The sequence below is a fragment of the Haemaphysalis longicornis genome, unplaced genomic scaffold, assembly GCF_048455015.1.
Source record: "Haemaphysalis longicornis isolate Haplotype H1 unplaced genomic scaffold, Haemaphysalis longicornis Haplotype H1 scaffold_7, whole genome shotgun sequence".
Classification (NCBI taxonomy): Eukaryota; Metazoa; Arthropoda; class Arachnida; order Ixodida; family Ixodidae; genus Haemaphysalis; species Haemaphysalis longicornis.
The window spans coordinates 44,295,000-44,316,205 of record NW_027526422.1 but is presented as its reverse complement, the minus strand read 5'-3'; the positions used below and the strand labels follow the sequence as shown (position 1 = coordinate 44,316,205).

Genomic DNA, 21,206 nt, shown 5'->3' with positions numbered 1-21,206 from the left:
CTTTTATTGTTTCTTTCCAGTTTTTTGTTACAAATATTTTGGTCCAGCTACGAACGCCAGACACTACAAGGAATTGATTTTCTAAATTTCCGTAAATACCTTCCCAGGTACTAAATTTAATCATTAACTACGGTTTTTAAGGAGAAATTGAGTTTCGCAATGTCAAACGCTGCTGGCACCAAAGCAAAATACGGGCTTGATAGCTTTAATTGTTATCGTACGTCTACCTTTCAAGATGTAGCATTTACTCGGGGACCTTTAACGTTCTTGAATGACCCTTCTTGAAGCCACAGTAACCGGGATTTCTCTCCTCCGTATGGCCAGGGTGCCGGAACCCGCCAGCAGTCACTACAATCGCAGTCATATGTGCCACGCTGCACTGGCAGTTTTAGCGCTGATCTTTCCGACGTCGGCCGCGCCCTAGCGCTCCCTCGCAACACACGTTGCAGACGGGACGGCGAGGCCGTATGCGAGCCAGGCGCGAGAGAGAAAGCGCGAATTGAAGCCATAGAAGGCGTACGAGGGGAAAGGGAAAAGATCGCCGAAGCAGCGAAAGTTGAATGAGCAGCAAAAAAGATGCCGAAGAGAAAACGGCCGCTCCGGAGTCGGAGGATGAAAGGAGAAGCAGAAAGGGAGGAGCCTTGGAGCGAGAGCGAGGGACTGCCGCCTTGCCCCGTTCGTTTCAACATGGCCGCGCTCCGGTTGGTGGTCCTCGTCTTGTTAGCAACTTTTTCACGTCACACGGCCGCTGATGAGGATTCTCAAGGAAAACCAGGTGCGTGAATTGATTATGAATGAGTGCGGAATGCTCTTCGCTCGCGAGCGGGCTTGTTTGGTGTGTCGAACACTCTCAAAAGAGCACTTTTCACTGGCGGGTTGTTCCGCGTTTTCGTCCGACGGACGGTCTTGCGTGCGCGGATACAGTATGCAGTTTTTGATACAATTAAATACCTAAGAGGTGCAGACGTTAGTAGGCTTTGCTACACATTTTTGTTGTGTGCTGTATCAATTTTTGCTGGTGGCACCTTTTCCACACGGCAGGAAGCTACACAGAGTTTGTGTTCGCATCGTACCTACGATCCGTGCCCCCTACGCTTTTTCCTCCTGAAGCAAGTTTGCAACTGTTGTAACTTAGGCTTTTAAGTTACTTAAGTTCCTCTTATAATCGACTTCCTTAGGAAACTTAAACTGGTGTTATTAACTTATTGGATTCCTAAACAACACGCTGGGACTCACAATCAGTAAACCGGAACTTCAGGTAACGCAAGCTTCGCCGGCTTACCTGCACTACACAGTTCCTAAAGCGCGAAGAAGTTGGCTGAATTAATGGAATAAGATAAGTAACAGCAAGAGTGTGTTCACGTAAACTGTATACAATGATTTTACGCGTTGAAATGTGCTGCGGCTCACTCAATGGTCGTTTGCTATTGAATGTGTATAAATATCTAATTAATGTTCGACAGCATAGATAATGTAGAAAAAAATGTTACGTGATGCACGCTGCTTTTTTTCTTTAAAATATTTATGTGTGGCAGGTTTCTGCGGCGTCGCGGCCGATAGCGATGGCCAGAGCATTGCTTGCCAGCCTCCTGTGGATGCCTCTGAACACGTCAAGTCAGTCTACGTCGGAAACGACTCGGAATCGACAAAGCTTGGTGAGCGCCACGAGCTACCCTTGTGTAACTGTATTCATGTCACAACCGTGCTGATTTAGCGAAAGAAAAAAAATGGCATAATAATCTCTTCTTTGAAAGAACAAAAAGACTGAAAGTGTTGACTTCATACGTGCGACGGCAAAATTGTGAAACAATAGGGTAAGGGATGCCTGAGGCAGAACACGGTATCAGCATTAATTTCAGCTGTTATGATGCACCTCTCCCAGTTGTGCAAAAATGGCTGTCATGACCTGCACCTGCTCACAGCTGCCGGGCAGTTGGTTGGCAAAACATTTGGATGGGCGTATGGTAAGGACGCAGTGAGGTTTCCTTGCACGTGGACCGGCTGCAGCGGCTCAGTGGCTAAGGCGTTGTGCTGCTTAGGACACGGATTCTATTCCCGGCCATGGCGGCTGCTTTTCTGATGGAGGCGAAAAGCAAAAACGCCCGTCTGTACGAGATTTTGACACTCGTTAAAGATCCCCAGGTGGTCAAAATTAATCCGGAGCCCTCCACTACGTCGCGCCTTGTTGCCTGCGTTGCGTCAGCGTGTTAAACCCTACAAACAATCAACCAATCAATCAATGCCTTGCACGTGCACAAAAGTGGATATTTTCTTGTGTTTTGATTGTCTGATGCTGGTGAGCTGTTTCGCCATCGGCTCCACAAATCACACAATGAAAGAAAGCTGTATGAAATCGGGAAGTGGCAAAGGAAGCAGCCGTATGCTGCCTGATTCAACAATTTATGCAATGGGACCTAGAGAAAGAAAAAAAAAAAGCCTATGTTGCTATTTAGCAGTACCTAAAGGAGCCTTAAAGGAGTACTGACACCAATTTTCAGCGTTAATATTATTGCACAGTTCGCTTCCCATGCTCAACAGAATACCCTGGCTGAAATATGAGTGGCCTGCGACGCGAAGAACATACTTTAATTGGATCTCATTTATTGCGCCAACGGAACAGCACGCAGAGCGGCACTCAGCAAATGGACATCAGCGTGACATCATCCCGTGGTAGCCAAAAGATGTGACACGGACACTGCTCGTCAAAAACTCGTGACGTCACTTCACACGCGCGGTCCCGTGAGCGGCGACTGGGCGCTGGCACATTCCCGAACAGGTGCACGTAACCAGGGATACAGGCATAACCGCTGCCCAGGAAGGCACTGTCGGAAAAAATAAAGTTCCACACACTGGAAAGGAAGCGACAATATGGCCCGGAATCGCAATAGAAGTCGCCATCAGGACTTTTATTGAAAGCGGTCATCGAATTTCCGCCGCAATGGTTGGCCTAGCACCTTCAGGCAGCTCAGCCGTTCAGCTCCGGTGGCGGAGCGGTCGAAACAATGCCCCCACCGGCCTTCGCAGTCTTTGATGTCCGCAGAAAGCGGTGAGGTCATGCCGGGATTCTGTCATATGCGCCTTTCAGGCTGAAAGCGCGGGAAATTGAAATGAACGATTTTCAGGCCGTTCTATGTAATTAATTATTGCGCGCTGAAGTATTTAAAGTGCTGTGTCGGGTTCGCCAGACCATTAAGTATGGATAAAAGAAATAAAAATAGATCATAAAATTTTGGTGTCAGTACTCCTTCAAAAGCATTCTTGGAGTGTGTCACAAGTGCACCTACCGCAAGTGCACTGTACGCGTGCTATTATTCGGTAGTATATGTCCCAGTCTGCAGTCGACCGTACAGCTTGGACTGGTGCTGTGTAGGTTGTAGGCGCGGTGAAAAGACTCGTGGAGGTTCGATGACCACAGCTTTCTGTGCTTCTCTCCCCTCAATGAAGGCGAGAAACTACAGCAGACTGCTCTTCGTGGGTGCCCCACTGTTGGCAGAGACACGGCTGCTGCAAGTTGGCGCTGCAGTTGTACTCGTGCATTTCGAAATGTCACGGTTTTTACAAAAACAGGGTCCATTGGTGGTGGGACTGTGGGGCATGGTGAAATCCACTGGATGATCTGAATTGGGCAAATGAATCTTCAGTGGAGTCCAACATCCAACATGGACAGATTAGATCCATGTCAGTCAGGGAAAAACAATTGTGCTCCGCACAGAGCCTGACAGACCTTTTAAAAACGTGTCATCAAAATTGGTGCATGAAGAAGCATGGTCTAGCGACAATATGCTAGCAGACGGCGCTAGCAGATTATGGGTTTTTAGCTTTCCACTGTCATCAGCATTGCCTCGAGCATGTACCAAAGGTAACGGTGATGTACTCGTAGAATTCTGGTCGAATTTAACCGATTGGGCTGGAACAAGTTAAAGCACCTTATCTCAGAGGAACTTTGTCCCATTCGGTTAGTGAAACCAATGGATGCACTCCAGATCAACCAGCGAAGCATGGATTTTACCTTTTTGTAACAACAAAACCTGCTCCAGTGCAACCAGTGGAATTCACAATTAGGAATTAATGTTTAATTCATTGGTGGATGTACAGGTTTCTTTAGTTTCTTAGTTTTATTTTTACTATTTCGGGCACAACAAACCTGCCACTGCAAATTACGCGGTGCTTCTATCTAAAGCACTTCAGTGAGATGCTGTTTTTTATGAAGCCAAGCAGAGTTGCTCTCTGCTTGCTTTGTCGTGGTAGGCATATATTGATCATTACTGTGTAAATCTAGCTTGAAGATGTGAAGTCACTTGGCCTTTGCTTTTTTTTTTCTCTCCTATGAAGTATGGTAAACATGGTTCTTAAGTTCACACAATAGTGCTGCTGCCAATAGTAGTATCCAAAATGTTTTTTTTTGTTGGACTGCTGATACTTCAGTGGAGACATTGGAGAGAAAAGCCACCAGTGATTTATGGCCATTATGGTGTCATAGCGAAGTGTCATAGTGTGTCTTTGTGCAAGCCATATAAATATTTTGACTTCAGTAATAATAAGTATAGCATTGCCTTAACGATTCTGGGTTTGCCTTCTTGTCCTTTCAGGAGCTCACCGGCTGATGATATTCACTGTGGCTAGTGATGAAACGGACGGATTCAGGCGTTTTGCGCGGTCTGCTCAAATCTATGGCCTACAGCCCAAGGTAAGGACCAAGCAATGCTGCCAGGAGGTCATTCGCAGGCCCACTGGGATATGTCTAACGGGTTTCACAATCTCAATTGCTTCTTGGGTTGTGGTACACGCATGCCAATTTGTCAGACCCACCATGGTGGCTCTGTGGCTAGAGTGTTGTGCTGATGAGCACAAGGACGCGGGTTCGATCCTAGCCGCGGTCAGCCTTTTTCTGGTGAAGGTGAAAAATGAAAAACCCTGTATATTAAGATTTTGGGGGTACATTAAAGATCCTGAGGCGGGCAAAATAATCTGGAGCTTTAATTTTTTTTAGCCAAGCTAATTTTCTTAGCTAAGCTGCTGTCCAAGATTTGGGTTAGCCAAATGCGGAGACCATGTTTTTGTGAAGCTCAACAAATTAGCCTGTAAAGCAAAGGAGGTCTTGCCGCTTGTTGGCCTACAGCTTAGAGAGGATGAGGTTGTCTGATGGTGGTGAAGGGGATAAAATGTAGTGGAACGTGGTTGATGGGCAGGGAAGATTGCTCTGCTGATTGGCTAATATTGCTAAGGGAAGGTTCTTACAGAATGCCCGGGTTTATAAACCGATTATCAATGGTGCTATCACTTTTTTGGAGTACTGTTTTGCACGCACGGTTGTAAGTGTTGAGCTACCCGGCGATAAGTGACGTGGTTCGAAAATGCTTGGTTGATTGAACGATATGAGCTAAAAGAGAACGTTTCGCGTACGCTACGCAATTGCTTAGGAATTTTTTATTTTAGCGTAACAGGATGTGCTTGCAGGAAAAATGATTGCTGTGTATTTCAGCTTCAGAGGCCACCAAAACGAGGTCTCTTTACTTGACTTCTTAAAGATCTTGAAAACTGTCAGAATTTTCTATAAATATCCCACTACTCTGTCATGAATTGAAGTATATCAAATGCGTGTCCCTGCTTGGTTAACAAACATTGAAAGATCACAGCAAGAATGTAGTGCTATGCAAGAGCCCACAGAACTGAAAGGAGTGAGGCTTGTTTGCATCTGCTTCTTTCAGATCCTTGGAATGCATGAAGAGTGGCTAGGAGGCGACATGTCTAAAGGAATGGGAGGAGGGTACAAAGTGAGGCTCCTCAAAAAGGCCATTGAGGGGTACAAGGATGACACGTCCACGATAATCATGTTTGTCGACAGGTAAGGCTGCTGTTGGCTTGACACCCCAACTCCCCCTGCCTTTTTTTACATTTCATTTCATGTTCCTAAATGCACATTGCAAATCAAATGTTTTAACTGGTGCTATTTCATAGGCAGTAATCATTTCTTAAAGCTCCCAACTCCCCCAGCCTCTTTTACATTTCATTTCATGCTCCTACAACGCACATTGCGGATCAAATGTTTTAACTGATGCTAGTTCATAGGCAGTAATCATTTCTTAAAGCTTAATACCATGGCTTGCGAATAAACCAACTCAATGCCATTGTCACCTCGAACCATATACCTATATTCAGTTCCCCCTATATGCTTGCACGCACACTCACTAGTAAGTTGGAACGTGCAATGGGTTATGATACTTGCCGTGCTACTTGCACATGGGCACCGAGTTTATTTGCAGGGCTTCCCGCACATGCATAAATAGTGTCACTGCCTGTCTGCTGTGAGCCTGTCCGTTCCTACTTGTTCGTAGTTATGAACATGGAGGCTGCAGTTGTTGGCAGCAATGAATGAATGAATGACTTTATTGCAGAGAGGAGGCTAAAAAGCCCTGTGGGTAGGGGATGGAAAAGGGGATTGGGAAAGCTGTCACTAATTAGTTGTAGTACATCTGACTAAGTAATCTTCAAGTTTCACTGTCAATGTAGCTGTCTCTCTAGGTGCCGTTGGAGATGGCAATGAAAATTAAAAGAGTAGCTGTACATATGGTTGCAGAAAGTAGTGATGGCTCTGGGATGTTTTCATTGTTGAAGTAAACTGTAAAACTGTAAACACTAACAAGAATGAATTTTCTCGGAATAAAGGTACTGATTTTACAAAAAAATAAAACATGAGGCATCATATTTTATGTATGTGCTTGTAGCAACGCTTGTTGACTGTGAATGTGCAGTCAGTATTTTAAAAGGCATTGTGGGTTTGGCTAGAACATCGGGGGAATGACAAGGTGATGTCCTTCTCGTTTTTTCAGCTATGATGTCGTCTTCGCTGCTGGAGAGGATGAAATTCTCCGGAAATTCTACAAGTTTAACTCGAACGTAGTGTTCTCTGCTGAGGGTTTCTGCTGGCCTGACAAAAGCCTTGCGGTGCGTATGATTTGCTGTCTCTAGGGGTGCTTGTTGCGATTTTTATTTAATTACGTGTCAGATTGGAGGCCGCTCACATTTGAAACGTGCTGCTCAGTCACATGCCAGTAATCTCTGCAATGTAAGGTTAACACTGAACTAGTAGGGAACATATGTCATGACGACATCATTCGAATTAATTGAAGCTGGAGATGTGTTTTCGTGGCAGGTGAGTCTGCTACTTAATTCAGATGCTACTGTTTGCTTTTTTTGTTGCATGTTAGAGACGGAGTGCGAAGTAGAAATGATGTTGTATTGCTTGCTTGACTGTTCTCGTGGGAATTGCGCTGGAACATGTGAAGAGAAATTCGTTCTTGCATAAATGTGCATCATAGTATGCTCTTAACAAACGACTGGGGATTGTTCTTCGTGCAGGATTCCTACCCAAAAGCAAATGGCGAACGCTTTCTCAATTCTGGAGGTGAGACTGTTTTTTAGTGCATATAGCCTTAGTTATTCTTTTGTGTTTGCAGTTATACAGCCCCAAATTGATATCCATCTATGCCCAAGAACTTAGAGTGCAGTTATTTTAGGACTTTAGTTTAGTTTAGGACATGACAGCCAAATAAAAAGTGCAGGGTGACCATGCGTTGTGTTTACAAAGGTTGTTTGATAAGTTTGGTAAATTTCTGCGAGATGGCGCCACTATTTATTGATGTGGTGATGTTGGGCCTCCTCGATTTACCAGTCCTGGACGGTCCGCGGGCAGTCCGAGGACTGCGTCCGGACCGGAGCTCCCATAGGAATACATGAGAAAATCGAGCGCCGGATCGCGTCTCGGGCAGTCTGCGGACGATCCGGGACTGATAATCGAGGAGGCCCATTATTTCATGCTGGTATCACTCTTCAAGTAAGCTCCAGGGCAGAATTGCATAAATTTTGTTTTCGACTGATTCCCCACTCGCTGTTTTCTCTGGGTTTGGCCTTGTCTGATCTTTTGAAAAAAATCTGGTCTGGCGGGATGAAACTTTCACTTGTTGAAGATGCCATCACTACCGTCAATGCGTATTTCACTGAACTTGACAACCCCTACTTTTGCGATCAAATTAAAAAAATTGGGAGCTCAGCATACTAAGTGGGCAGATTTCAACAGCGACTGTGTTTAGATGTAGAATTCATTTTTTAACTTGCTTGATTCAATTACTTGCAAGAAGCCCTCTCCTAAATAAGTTTTTATTGAGTTACTGCTGTGATGGTGTGTCTCATCGCTTTTCGGTGCAAAAACTGAGCTGTAATGCCGTGTTGATGACGGGACTGAACTATAAAACTGCAGTGACTGAATGCTCAGGTATTTTCTTTAAGGAACTAAACATAAGCCCTGCTTCTACAATTCAAGATAAGTAATAGGGTTTTTGGGCCCGCTGTAAGTCATTTTCGTCGCCATGTGATGCTTATTTGTGATGCTTACTTGTTCTAGTTTAGTCAACTTAGCTGTATGAGTTGAAAGCATTCACTTTCACTAAGTATTGTGACTCATTATTTGAACGTTACAAGTATTTTCACGCCGTTACTTGAGTCCTCACCCACCTCTAGTTGAGCTTATGCTAACTGAGGTGCACCTAGGTAACATTTGTCGCATTGTTATAACTAAATTGAAAGTTTCGGTCACTTCTCTAAAGTGATTTAATTTGCATTATAATTAAGGGGGTGTACGCACCTTTCAATGGTGGCTATTATTGCTGATAGGGCAGCGAGACAGGCAAGCTTGATGCAGGAAAATGTGCGATTATGGTTGTGCACACTATGCGTGCATTTCAGTCCAGAGAATATCGCATCAATGTACATTGTTTTTTCTCTTACCTTTGTTTTCTGGCGTGTGTACTTATAAATGTTGTTGTGGCAAGTGCGCACACCTAGCAGTCATGTGAAAACGTGAGTAGATGCCGGTGGGCGCAGTTCCATGTGCAGATGTGCGCGCCTAGCAGTGTGGCACTGTTTTGTATACTCACCTTGCTTATTCCCATTTTGTGCTGTTCTTTGCCGTGAATGGCTCTAACTCCCTAGCTTGCCCCGATTTCTCTTTTGCAGGTGAGTAACACGCGTGGGTTCTGAATTTGCCTGTTCTGCCTGATGTCTCGCTTGTCGTTCTTGCATTTGGCTATTTTGAGGGTGTGCTCGCGCGAAAAGCATGCTACATGCATGTAGACTTGTTGTCGATTGTTGTCGAGTACTATTACGTATGCTTGATCCTTGGCTCGTGAGTGCAGATTTATGTGGTGTCAAAACCTGTCAACGGATTTGTGCAGTTTGTACAGTTTGTGTTCAATGTGGTTGAAAAAAAAAACTGTTTTTGCAACTTGGCAACTTGCCTGGAATTGTGTGATGCTGATGGTGCACCCTTGATTGCCTTGTGCTGCATGGCTTTGTAGCACATCATTTGATAACCCTTTAACTTGGGAGTTATTTACTCAAGAATGACCGTGCACTCCCCGTTATGGGTGTCGGCAGGGAGGTGTAAAAGGGACACTTGCCCCCCCCCCCCCCCCTCTTTTCAAAGCCAGCCCAGCACAAGTACCCCACCCCCTCACCCTCTCCCCCAAGCTAAAAAAAAACAATTGGTGGCCTATTGGACCTGCTGAAAACACAATTTGGGTCAAATGGAACCATTTGCCTTACGAAATGGTTCCAGTTGAACCAGTTGTGTTTTCAGCAAGTTGAAATGGACCTCCAATCGTTTTTTTTTCAACTCCCCCCTCAATACAACGGGTTTCCCCCCTTGAAGACAAAACCCTGTCGATGCCCATGCTGCTCCCCATTTTGTGAAACACAAAAAGAATGCGGCGATGCGTGGAAAATGAACATCTCACTACGGTTTACCATTTTTTTTGTGTGAAATGGCAGCAAGCATTTTATACCCGATAAAAAAATTGTTTTCCTCGAATCGTACTTTTGCTCGCAGACAGTCTGTAGATGCAGACCGTGTGCTACTGCAGAATTAATGTAGCTGTTCCTCACAGTGGAGCAGTTTACACGGACTTCCATGGCACTGTGGTACAAGGGTCAGTGTAGACGTTGTTTCAATGATTAACTGCTATGCCGTGCTACACTGTCGGTGTTAGAGTGGGACTTTGTAGCCAGTTAAGGTCAAGTCATCGTACTCTGAAGTCAGCAACTGGCAGTGACAGACTCCTTGATCATTTCGAGGTCTGCTGGCTGTAGACATGGAAGACTCCTGTGTAACAAGTTTCATCTGCATGAGATGCATGTAAGGCTTCTTTGATGCTAGCTGCAAGAAATGAGGAAGGCATTTGGTTTGGGTAGGATGATAAGTCCTGTCTATTTTACAGAATGGCATTAAGCCTTTGTAAAATAGTGTGAAAATGTTATCCAGTTTTGCACGTCCTGATGTGCCTCCTTGGCGTATTTCCTTTACCCCTCAGGCTTCATGGGATATGCCCCTCAGGTGCACAGCATTGTCTCCAGCTCAGACTTGGAGGATGAGGCTGACGACCAGCTGTTTTACACAAAAGTTTATCTCAACGAAGACCTTCGGGTGAGTAATCTGCATTTACAGGTTTGCTGCCTTTTAAACTTTGCCTGTTTTTTATGAGGGTTATTTATGAAGCTAAATCTATAATTAAACGTTTTGGTTGGTGCCTGTGTTGTCAGCTACAGAAATCTCAGGTGTTTTTTTTAAAGGAGAATATTCTCTGCTTCACATAAGCGACAAGGTTGCCTTTACTAGCTGATGCAAGCTTGCAGTTAGGGATTTTGTGCCAGCACTTTTTGTTTTAGATCAAAACTTCGCCGTAAACTCTCACAGTCATGTCAAGCCAGGTTTCTTTGTGCGGCTAGCTCTACCTTCACACCCGAGTCCATTACAAAATGCTGAAACTAATGCTTGATTAGTTTTTAATGTGTAATGAACTAGTTTTTAATGTTCTTGGGCATTAGTTGAGCATTTTGTGCCGACGTCTGAGGCTTCACCATCGCTGCGCGAGCATGTTCTCACCCAGGCTTCCCAAGAGAAAATATTCTGCTGGTTTCTGCTGGTCCCCGTTGAGGTGGTTTATGGCCAAATTCCCAGCTGGGACCAGCAGGCTGCTGGTCCCAGTTGGGACCAGCAAAGCAGCTGGGACCAGCAGGCTGTTGGTCCCCATTGGGACCAGTAAGCTGTTGGTCCCAGCAGGCTGTTGGTCCCCGTTGGGACCAGCAAGCTGTTGGTCCCAGCAGGCTGTTGGTCCCCGTTGGGACCCACAGGCTTGCTGCTGCCAGTTAGAATTAGTCACTTGGTGGGCAAAATATATATCGCCAGTGGCATGTGCCTCCAGCTAGAACAGCGTGATGTACACATTACACATGATGCATTCAGATGCATTTTATTTACCAGCAAATGTTGCAACTGCCATGCACACTTCCCTTGTCGTTTTTACAGCGAATTAATTTCCTGGCGTCTTGAACTCCTCTGGACAACTTATGCAATGAATATTGAACAGCATTCCCATTATGAATTTATATCAGAATGGCATTCACCTTTGCACAGCAAGCGATGCAGGTAGCGTCTTTTCGTCGTCATCAGGAATTTAGTACACAGGACGCACGACCTCTAACAAAGACACACGAAGCGGCGAGTCCTACGTACCACACCATGACGCCGCGACATGCGGCCGTGTTCACGCTCACAAAAGTTCGGTGGGCAAAAAAAAAACGTCTTCGGCAACACTCGATGACATGACGCCGACTGTTTTGATGTCGAATTTCGCTACAAGAGGCTCAGTTGGCGCCATATTCGTCCCGCGCAAACACACGATCACACACCGCACTTCGTAATCGTTGCCATGTTGGCTAGGAAACAACTAGCTGGGCATGGCTTCAGTTGGCCAAGTTGGCTTCGCGGCCGGCTTGTTAAAAAAACGTTGCCGGTACGTTAACGGACAATCAGCGGCAAAAACACATTTATACCTTGAAGCTGCAAATTCAGGTTCCTTGTACAATTGTCAGCTTTTAGGCCCGCTCCGACTTGGCTGCTTTATGAAGGGCATAAGTGTGGGTTGGGGCATGGCCGATTTTTGCATTGTTGGTGGGCGAGGGTCCGTTTTTCTTTCTCTTTCTCTTTGGTTAGAAAATAGAATATTCGGCGAGTATATTATGCCTAGAAATAGCTATAAAACCAGGACTCAAGGACCGAAGTGGGCACATACACTGCAGCTCTCCAATTGTTTCGGGACCAGGCTTATATTTATTCGTTTTAAGAGCACAAAGTTGAGCTGTAGACGTCCTAGACGACCTTCGGCTAATGATTTGATTTGCTGATTCCAGTAGGTCCTTTAGCAGAGACCGTCTGGGTACAAAGAAGTCTTGGGAGCAACTTTTGGTCCCAAATGCAGCCATTATGGTCCCAACTGCAGCCTTGTTGGTCCCAACAGCAGCCCAGCTGGTCCCAACTGAAGCCTTGCTGGTCCCAATAGCAGCCCAGCTGGGACCAACTGGAGCCTTGCTGGTCCCAACTGAAGCCCTGTTGGGACCAACAGTGGCCTAGCTGGGACCAGCAGCACCCTATCTGTGACCAGCAGCGGCCCAGCTGGGACCAGCAGCAGCCCAACTGGGACCAGCAGCGGCCCAGCTGGGACCAGCAGAAACCAGAAGAGACCAGCAGAGACCAGCTAAAACCAGTTCAAATATTTTCTCTTGGGTTCCATCCGGAGAACGAACATCCCGGCATATCGTTTGCATGTGGTCGTCATCAAAACAGTCCGTCTCATGAAGCGTGGTCTAGATACCGGACATGGTTTCAAGGCAAGAAGATTTTATGTAGCATGGGAGAGTACCGCATTATGACAAGTGGAGACAGTGCCACCCCCTGCTGCCCACATTTATTATCCATAGACCAGACAGGGGATGGGAGATGATGTCCGTCGGGGCGGCGCGTCATTCTAGTTCTGGTTAGGGTAACATTGACTGCCACAGGTACTAACCAAACTGAGGGGTAACAGTGTGAGTGCCAACACCCAGACTAAGAAGGAGAGCTTGGCTCTTTGGGAGACATAGAGAAGAAAGATACAGGCATAAACCGATAGTATCTATCCTTGCTGAATTTCCTACTCTTGGAAAGGAAGGGTCATCATCATCATCAGCCTATCTACGCCCACTGCAGGGAAAAGGCTTCTCCCACTAATCTCCAACTATCCTGGTCCTGTGCTAACTGCGACCAATTTATCCCCGCAAACTTATTGATCTCGTCTGCCCATCTAACTTTCTTGCCCCCCCCCCCTGCTGTGCATGCCTTCTCTAGGGATCCACTCTGTTACCCTGACCAACGGTTATCTTGCATTCGCATTACATGCCCTGCCCACACCCCTTTCTTCTTCTTCTTAATTTCTACTAATATGTCCTTAACCCGCGTTTGTTCCCTGACCCACTCCACTCTCTTCTTGTCCCTTAATGTTGCACCTATCATTTTCCGTTCCATTGCTTGCTGAGTCGTCCTCAATTTAAGTTGAGCCCTCTTAGTGAGCCTCCAAGTTTCTGCCCCATAGGTGAGTACCAGTAAGTTGCAGCCGTCATGCACTTTCTTCTTCAGGGACAACGGTAGGCTGCCATTCATTATCTGAGAATGCCTGCCGAATGCACTCCATCCCATTCTTATCCTTCTTATTATCTCGGCTTCATGGTTGGGATCTGGAGACACAACTTATCCTAAGTAGACCTACTATTCGTTTACCACTTCCACTGCCTCACCAATCTGAAGGATAATTGAAGGGTGATTGCAGTTTAATAAAATGACGTATGTGTCTTTAATCAGCCATGAGTATGGTTGGAGTTAGGTGAAGTGTTACAAAGTATGAACGCTTAACAAGTGCAACACGAATGCCTAGCAAGTTGTTGTAGAGCTTTTAAAAGTTTTATTTTAAGTAACCACTTAGTGCGTTGACCTCTGCATTCTGTGCACTTTATCCGTTCTGTAGTTATTTTTAATGATGCCTGCGTCTTTTTTTTTTTTTAGCTAGCCTTCCACAGTAAGTAAGTGAAAACATCCTTCGTGGCAAACCTGACAAAAATGATAGAAGCTCACACTAACGCATAAGGCTTGAAGGTAGCGAAGCTTTACGCCACTTTTACGACTGTCATGACAGTTTAAGTCCACGATTGCAGCCAATTTGCTTCTTCACTGTCGCAACAACCTACATTCCATCATTGTTGCTATAAGTGTGAACTTCTTCATTTTTTTGGAAGTGATAATCATTGGACATCACCTTGGAGGGGCGTATGCTATGACATGTATTTCTTGTCCTGAGCAAGTGTTACCACAATTACGGCGAACGCTGGAGTCTTTCTCGTTCCGAGCAAGCGTTGCCGCATGCATAATTACGGCGAACGCTGGAGTTTTTTCCTTTTTTTTTTGCCAATCTTGGACAATCTCCCCAAGTGGGTAGGCTTGGCTTGACAAACATGCGTTGGGGGCCCTGGGCACGTGTTTGGGCGCATACATGTATGTGCTGGGTGCATACATGAGCGCTTGGAATTTTCTTGGTATTTTTAACTCGGAAAAGAAAAATTATGATTTGCTGAACAGCTTCGCTTTTAAAAGAGGATGTCTCATTTGCCTTTGTTTCGTGATTAGGGAAGCAGCAGTGCCTTCCCCTTCTCATGCCTATGGTTTAGTATTTAGAGACGATTTTTTGGGGTTAGGCTGCATTTTTGCCCTTAAAAGGTCCTGAAAAATGTTTTGAAAATGCACACATACAGATTTGAACAGTTGTAACCTTATGTGCTTAAGGACATTTTAGTTAAGTATTGCTTTTTCACGAACAGCGGCAAGCTCTCTCAGATCATGCCGGAATGTTTGGCCTTCCTCTTGTGTGCCTATTCTGAATCGCCGCCCTTCGTCGTGGAGCTTTTACACACAGTTTTAGCTTTTGCACATTGTGGAGCAGAGGTCTCCGCTGTTGGTAGCTCTTGTTTTTGTACTTTTGGTGATGCACAAGCGTCGTAACTCGCCTGCTCCCGCTCGAAGGCGACAAATTTCATTAATGAAGGTTGCCTGCACCAGGCCTATGCGCCATCATGTACATCTGTGTTCATCCTTGCTTTAGGACATCTGATCCTACACTGTCAGATGAAACTCCTTTCCTCCACATGCGCTTTGTCAAAAGGAATTGTGAATCACACCTGAACCCATTTAAGTACCTTATCAAGCAGTCCATGTAGTTTATGAATTGAGCTTCCTAAAATAGGGCTTCTCTATGAAGGAGAAATGATGGAATTACACAAAGCGATTTACAAAAACAGGCAGCTGCTTTTCTTGTCCAGGCGCGTGCCTGCAACATGTTTTAGAAACTTGGTGGACGCATCAGTTTGTACAGCTATGTCAGGTGGCGCTGGATTGAATCACAGGACTGCCGCAATCAGTTTGTGTGTTGTCATGTTGGTGTGGGTAGTGTTTAAAAGTTCTGGTGAAATAGGGAAAGACTGCTTGTAGGCTGAGCCACAACAATTCAGCTTTGGTAATTCAAAGAGGACTTTGTTGTGTGCACAGCTTGGGTCACCACAGTACTGTAAAATTGAAGCGTAAACGGAGCCTGTTTGACATTTTTTGAATGTGACATGGGAGAAGGAATAAAATGGGCACCCTTTTAATATTTCGGGAGCACCATTAGTAGTAGTTACATTAACAAACTTGTTATGGGAGGGGATACTTCGGTTGGACTTATGAGAAAACCTATGTGCTCCCTAATGACAACAGAGTCTGTCACTTTAGAGCAGATAAAATACGTCGTAGTGTGTTGCTGCAACCTAATATTTGTGGTATTTTTTTGTGTTGATCCGTATTGCAGAAAAAATGGGGCATCAAGCTGGACCACAGAGCCGAAATCTTCCAAAACCTAAATGGCGCTGTAGGTAAGGAAGCGCACGTCGTTGACGTGATGGTTCTTTGTTTAGGACACTCGTGCTTTTGCATCAACACAAACACACAAATCAGCTGGAATTTTTTTCTAATTTGAAACTTGCTTTAAACCGAAGCTTTGTATGCCTTACTGGTGGCGACTTTTCCCCAAAACACACTACAGGGACGCCAACTTTCTCTGATGATGCTGATGATTGTGGGGGAAGTGAAACATGGTTTAAACGCGAAGCTTTTTCTGGTCCAAAGTCAAAGGCCAAAATCCAAATGACCAAAGTCAAAAACATTGGCTTTCTACCAGAGGAAGCTTCCCATTTCAACAGTCTTGAACTTTTGAATTTTTAAAGCAAAGCTTTACTAATCTCGTCGAGCAGCTTCGCCATCGCGGGGAATTCGACCTTCATTTGATCGCAGCTGCACCGTATCCTTGGCACCGCATCACGTGACTCGCCAGGCTGAGCTCCGTTGACGGCCGCGTTCGTTAGCAGCCGCCGCCGCCACCTGCTTGGCGCATGCTCTCTGCAGCTGGGTCGCCGCCCGACCACATGACTCACCGCACATATTCGAGCTTGGCCATGGATGAGAGCGAGGACGGGCTGTCTTCTCTAAGTATTGCGCGGGAGCTTGAGGCTTTGAGAAGTCATCGACAAGGGGCGACTGACCACCCCGCGGATATCGCTCGGCGAGCTACTTTACTGGAGGGTGTCCGGAAGGCCAATAGTGCGAAGCTAGCGTCGGATACTGAAAAAGGCGTAAGTGGGAAAAAGGCGTAAGTGGGACCACAATTGTCGACAAAGCAGCCTTTGGATGAATGGTATAAAAATTACAGCTAAATCAAAAGGTAACCAAGTGAAACCAAGATTGAACAAGGCTAAGCCGAGCTTTTTGCTTTGCATATCTAGGGTTAGCTGAGCCAATTTTTTAAAACCTGACAGCCTTCTCAGTAAGTAAGCATCACGCATTGCGTCAAGGAAGAGAGAAAAAATGTCGTAGGATCGGCAGCTGAGTGCAAGTTCGAGTTTAAATTTATACTGCAGAAATTTATCCCTTTTTCACTGTACTGAGTGGTGACTCACCTGTAGAAAAGTTTGAGTTTGATGATGATGTTTCAAATACCCCCACAAGACGAAAATGTCTACTCCGTTTAGGTTGGCACTGGGTGTGGAAAAGTAATTTATAGAGAGAAAAAATGTGCAAATATTATGTGCAAAGATATTCCATCACAAGCCCCCCTTGCCCCCATGCAAGGGTGAAGCATGAGACGTGTGAGCAGAGACAACACAAGATTCGCATGTGACTGGTCGTGATGACAGTTGCGCAGGACTGGTTTTGGCGTCGTACGCTCATCAGAGGAGGCTCATGACATACAACTGGCGAGCCAGATATTTTTTCTCTTCTCATACGACTGTAGTGCGGCTGCAGCCAATGAGAGCACGATGGGAGGTTGTGCATCACAAGGAAATCACTACGTAAGCTTCATACAAGGCATCAAAAAGGCACAATGACAAAAAGGTCTAGCGAACACCTCAGAGTAGCAACAGAAGATAGAGATAACGCAGCATGCATCGTGCATGAACAGCGACAATGCAAACACCTGGAAGACACATGCTGCTAGCAGCACCAACAGCATGAACAAGCACAAGCGTCATTGCTTAATGTCCCCGCACTGCTGTACTGAACATATAAAATGCAGTGTATAACTGAGCAGCACTACTTGTCTTTACTTCAAGTTGATAAATGTTTCCTTTTCCTTCTCGGATTTCTCTTACACATGCCTGAATGGGCCAGAGTGCGCTAAAACAGGAATGCAACCATGGATTAAAAACAGTGGGTGGAGTGACGCCGACGACACACTGCACGCACACATCGGAGCATGTGTCTCAAACTCGCGCGTAGGGCTAGTCGTGGCAGCCATATTTCCAACCATTCGTGCATAGCAACGGACTGCTCTGTGGGACATGTTTCTCGCGCTTTACTCGCAAAGGAATTAGCCAAGACTTAATGTGAATTCCCCAAGTGCCGCAAAGATTTGAAACCTTTCATTTGACAGTTTAAAACAGTTATGTTCCCTGCTTGAACAGACAGCAGCTAGAAAAATTCAGAAGAAAGTCCCCTGAAAAAACAAGCTGATCAGTCATGTAAATATTAGTCGATGTGCGAGATTGTTAGGTTGTCTAGTTTTGAATTTTGATGGTTACAAAGCTGTTGGAAGTGTGCCTAGCGAACCATAATTTAGTTCCTCAAAATACAATCAGAAAGGTGAGAGAACAAATGCCATTGCTGATTTTCTAGCTCCACCACTCCCAATGACAACAGTCTGGACACAGTAGGTTTGTACATCAGTGGCTAGACATTGTGTATATAATGCCATATAATGAGGTGTACACAATGTCATGGTTATGTACCTACCGTATTTATTCAATTATAAGACGGTCACGATTATAAGGCGAGGGTGCAGTTTGGAGAGTAAAAAAAATAGCCATATACATATACTGTGCTTCGAATATAGGGTGGGGTATCACTTTGAGACTACTGATTTTAGAATAAAAACTTCTCCTTATATTCCAATAAATACAACCCCTCAATATAACGAAACCGCTTTACTCGATATATCGCTTTATTTGAAATTTCTTCTTGTCCCAACCCAAACGCATGCATTTTTTGCCGCATTACTCGAAGCGCATGAACAGGTTCACCCGCTTAGAGCGAAGTGGAGAGCGGAGGCGTTGCCGAGCGGTGGCGACCCAGCGGCGAGTCAGGCTGTCATCATGGCGGGTCAACACAAGCTGGTGTCTCCTCCATGATTTTCTTGAACCACTCATGCTCGATTAGCGCTATCTGACGATAAACAAACGACCCAAATCCGTGGTATCGTAATTGAATTTTGTTCCTAGACATCGGTCAATGGTGTAGACGCGACGTTTTGTGAACACTGACACTCGAACCATAGGTGTAGCAGTGCCGTCGACAATGCGGCGCCGAAAAACTCCTGTTTTGCAAGCTTCGAGGCTTCACACACCGAAAAAAAATTCCCAGTTACGCGAAGGATCGGCAAGTGCTTTTCCTATTTAACAATTGTCCCAGCCACGGGAAGGTCGACAACCTCAAGGAGCTCGCTTTACTGCAACCTGTGGATCAGGGTATCATTGAAACCACCTGGAAGCTGTACAGCAAGACTCTTATGCAGCGCATGCGCACAGCGTATGACGCCAGTAAGAGGTACAACATTGATTTGCTCAGTGGGATCCATTTTTTCAAGTTTTCATGGAAGGAACTCGCACCTTCAAAGGTTTACAACTGCTTTGCGCACGCCGGCTTTTTCCACACCGTTGTCAGCGACACTGACGATAACCAGCCTGATGATGACCAGCCTGACGATGACCAGACTGGAAGCGATCTACACGAGGCTGTTCATAAAATTGCTGGCCAAGACGTAGAAGGTGACTTCGAGACGTTTGCGTTGGCGAACGTTGCAGCTCTCGTGGTCGCACCAGCGATGGATGCGGAGATAATTTACACTTGGTGGCCCCGACGAGGACAAAGAGCCACGTGAAGTGGCAACTATGCTGCAGACGTGGGAGTTCCTACGCGTGCTGTGAAATAAAGTTGAATGCATGGGCGGCGACCTTGGCCTCATGCAGTGCTTGGTCAAATGGGAGCAGGGGTTGCTTGCACCTGGCAAGAACATTAAACAGCCAAAACTCACCCTCATTTTTCAGCTGAACAAAAATTTTGCTTCACTAAATGCATTGCGTGTTGGTTCCTCGCAGTTGTGGCACAATTAAAGATCAACTTTTTAGTTTTTCTCGATTGGTTGCTTATATCTAAATACCGCTTATAATGAAATTTTTCGGCGTCCCGTTGACTTTGTTATAACGAGGGATTACTGTACTGTATATAGCAGTGTATGCTGAGCAGAGTTATACCTCAATAGCTCAGAGTTGTGCACAATGCCGCATGAATGAGGTCACATGATATTGCATCAGTTCAATTCAATTCAGTTTTACTAGTACTTTAAAATAAAATAAGAAGAATACACTACGAAGCGCAAGTAGAGTTCTCAGGGTGCTTGTTTTGATTGACTACACGCTTACCAAGTGCATGCACTTACAGCCAAGCAAACAGTGCCTTTGAGTGAGTGAACTAAAGCACCGCTAGACGAGGTGCATACGTATCACACACATTCAGTCAGACTTGCACCACTCCGGGATCGCAGCCCCTAAATGGCTATTTCTCCGTGACCTGGACAGTAATTGTGTTCTGTGGAATCCCTTTAAGAAGCTGGAAGAGACCAGTCAAGTGTACTGCAATGGTTGGCAGGTTCAGTTGCAGAGAGAGTTTTGCAGAGGCTTCTCTGAGGTTTGGAAGTTCTGTTTGGTTTTCTGCTTAGGAAACCAAACAAGTGGGACTTAACCAGCTTCAGCTTACTAATAAATCAGCCTCAGTAAGTAAATTCAAATTCAAATTAAAATTCAAATTCATTCAGAAAAGTACACGAGTGTATTGAAATTGACATTGGGGGGAATTTACAGGAGGAGGTCCCAAGGTTTCCGAACCGAAGGCTGTACAAAGCTCAGCTGAAAAAAATTGTTGGCACTGGGGCATTTCTCTCGTTGAACATGTTTCCCCACAACAGTGGGGGGAAATTATATGTTTAGGGGCAAGCCCCTTAGGGTCTAGGGCTGTTGGCGTCTCCTGTCGTCGTTGCCGTAATCGTGTCTCGTGTAGTCACGGCACTACAACACCGGGAAACTCGTTTACGCCTCGCGCCAGAATGTAACGTGTACTAAAAATAAACGCCGGCACACTCGTTTACGCCTCACGCTAGAGAGCTTCATGCTTCAAAGACGAGAGACCTTTGCATCAAAGCTGTCTACCGCCACCCCCAACGGTTTGGCCTCTGTTGGCAGAAGTGCCAAGGCGTCGAGATTACACTTATACACTGGATGCTTCGCCCCTCCCCTGGGGTCACGTTAGTGGAGATAGCCCTGGATTTTCTCATCGGTGTGCTTCAAAGTTGTGTGCTGTTATTTTTCTTTTTTGCAAAATGCGAAGCTATAATATGGCGTGAAGAGGGGCAGGAAGATTGCAGAAGTTTAGTTCATAGATAGTTCTGGATGGTTTGCGTGTTGTAACGAACGTGTTTCCCTGCAGGGGACGTGCAGCTGTTGGGCTTTGACTCTGAGCCGTACGTGCACAACTCGGCCTATGGAACTACACCCTTGGTCATCCATGGTAATGGGCCAAGCAAGGTATCCAACCCTCCAGTTTTTTTTTTTAACGACCAACTGACTACGTCTGATGTTTAGGTTGCGCATCTTCTACCAACGTTCTGGGCCCCCGAATGTCGTGCAGCTCTATTAAATATGTTAAAGAAACA

The 21,206-nt window shown here is 45.5% G+C and overlaps 1 protein-coding gene across 2 annotated transcripts in view; it reads left to right on the top strand.

The window, feature by feature from the left end:
* Positions 1-517: 517 nt before the first annotated feature.
* Positions 518-21,206, top strand: part of Plod (procollagen lysyl hydroxylase) — a 152,119-nt gene continuing 131,430 nt past the window's right edge. Inside the window, exons 1-10 of one of the 2 annotated variants that reach the window (XM_077677024.1) lie at positions 518-775; positions 1,536-1,655; positions 4,590-4,687; positions 5,709-5,845; positions 6,831-6,945; positions 7,360-7,405; positions 8,989-9,012; positions 10,365-10,477; positions 15,759-15,822; positions 20,981-21,078. In XM_077677024.1, coding sequence (XP_077533150.1) covers positions 577-775; positions 1,536-1,655; positions 4,590-4,687; positions 5,709-5,845; positions 6,831-6,945; positions 7,360-7,405; positions 8,989-9,012; positions 10,365-10,477; positions 15,759-15,822; positions 20,981-21,078 — 1,014 coding nt within the window. In that variant the 5' untranslated portion in view covers positions 518-576. The remainder of the gene's footprint in view (positions 776-1,535; positions 1,656-4,589; positions 4,688-5,708; positions 5,846-6,830; positions 6,946-7,359; positions 7,406-8,988; positions 9,013-10,364; positions 10,478-15,758; positions 15,823-20,980; positions 21,079-21,206) is intronic. The other variant, XM_077677025.1, reaches the window with a different exon arrangement.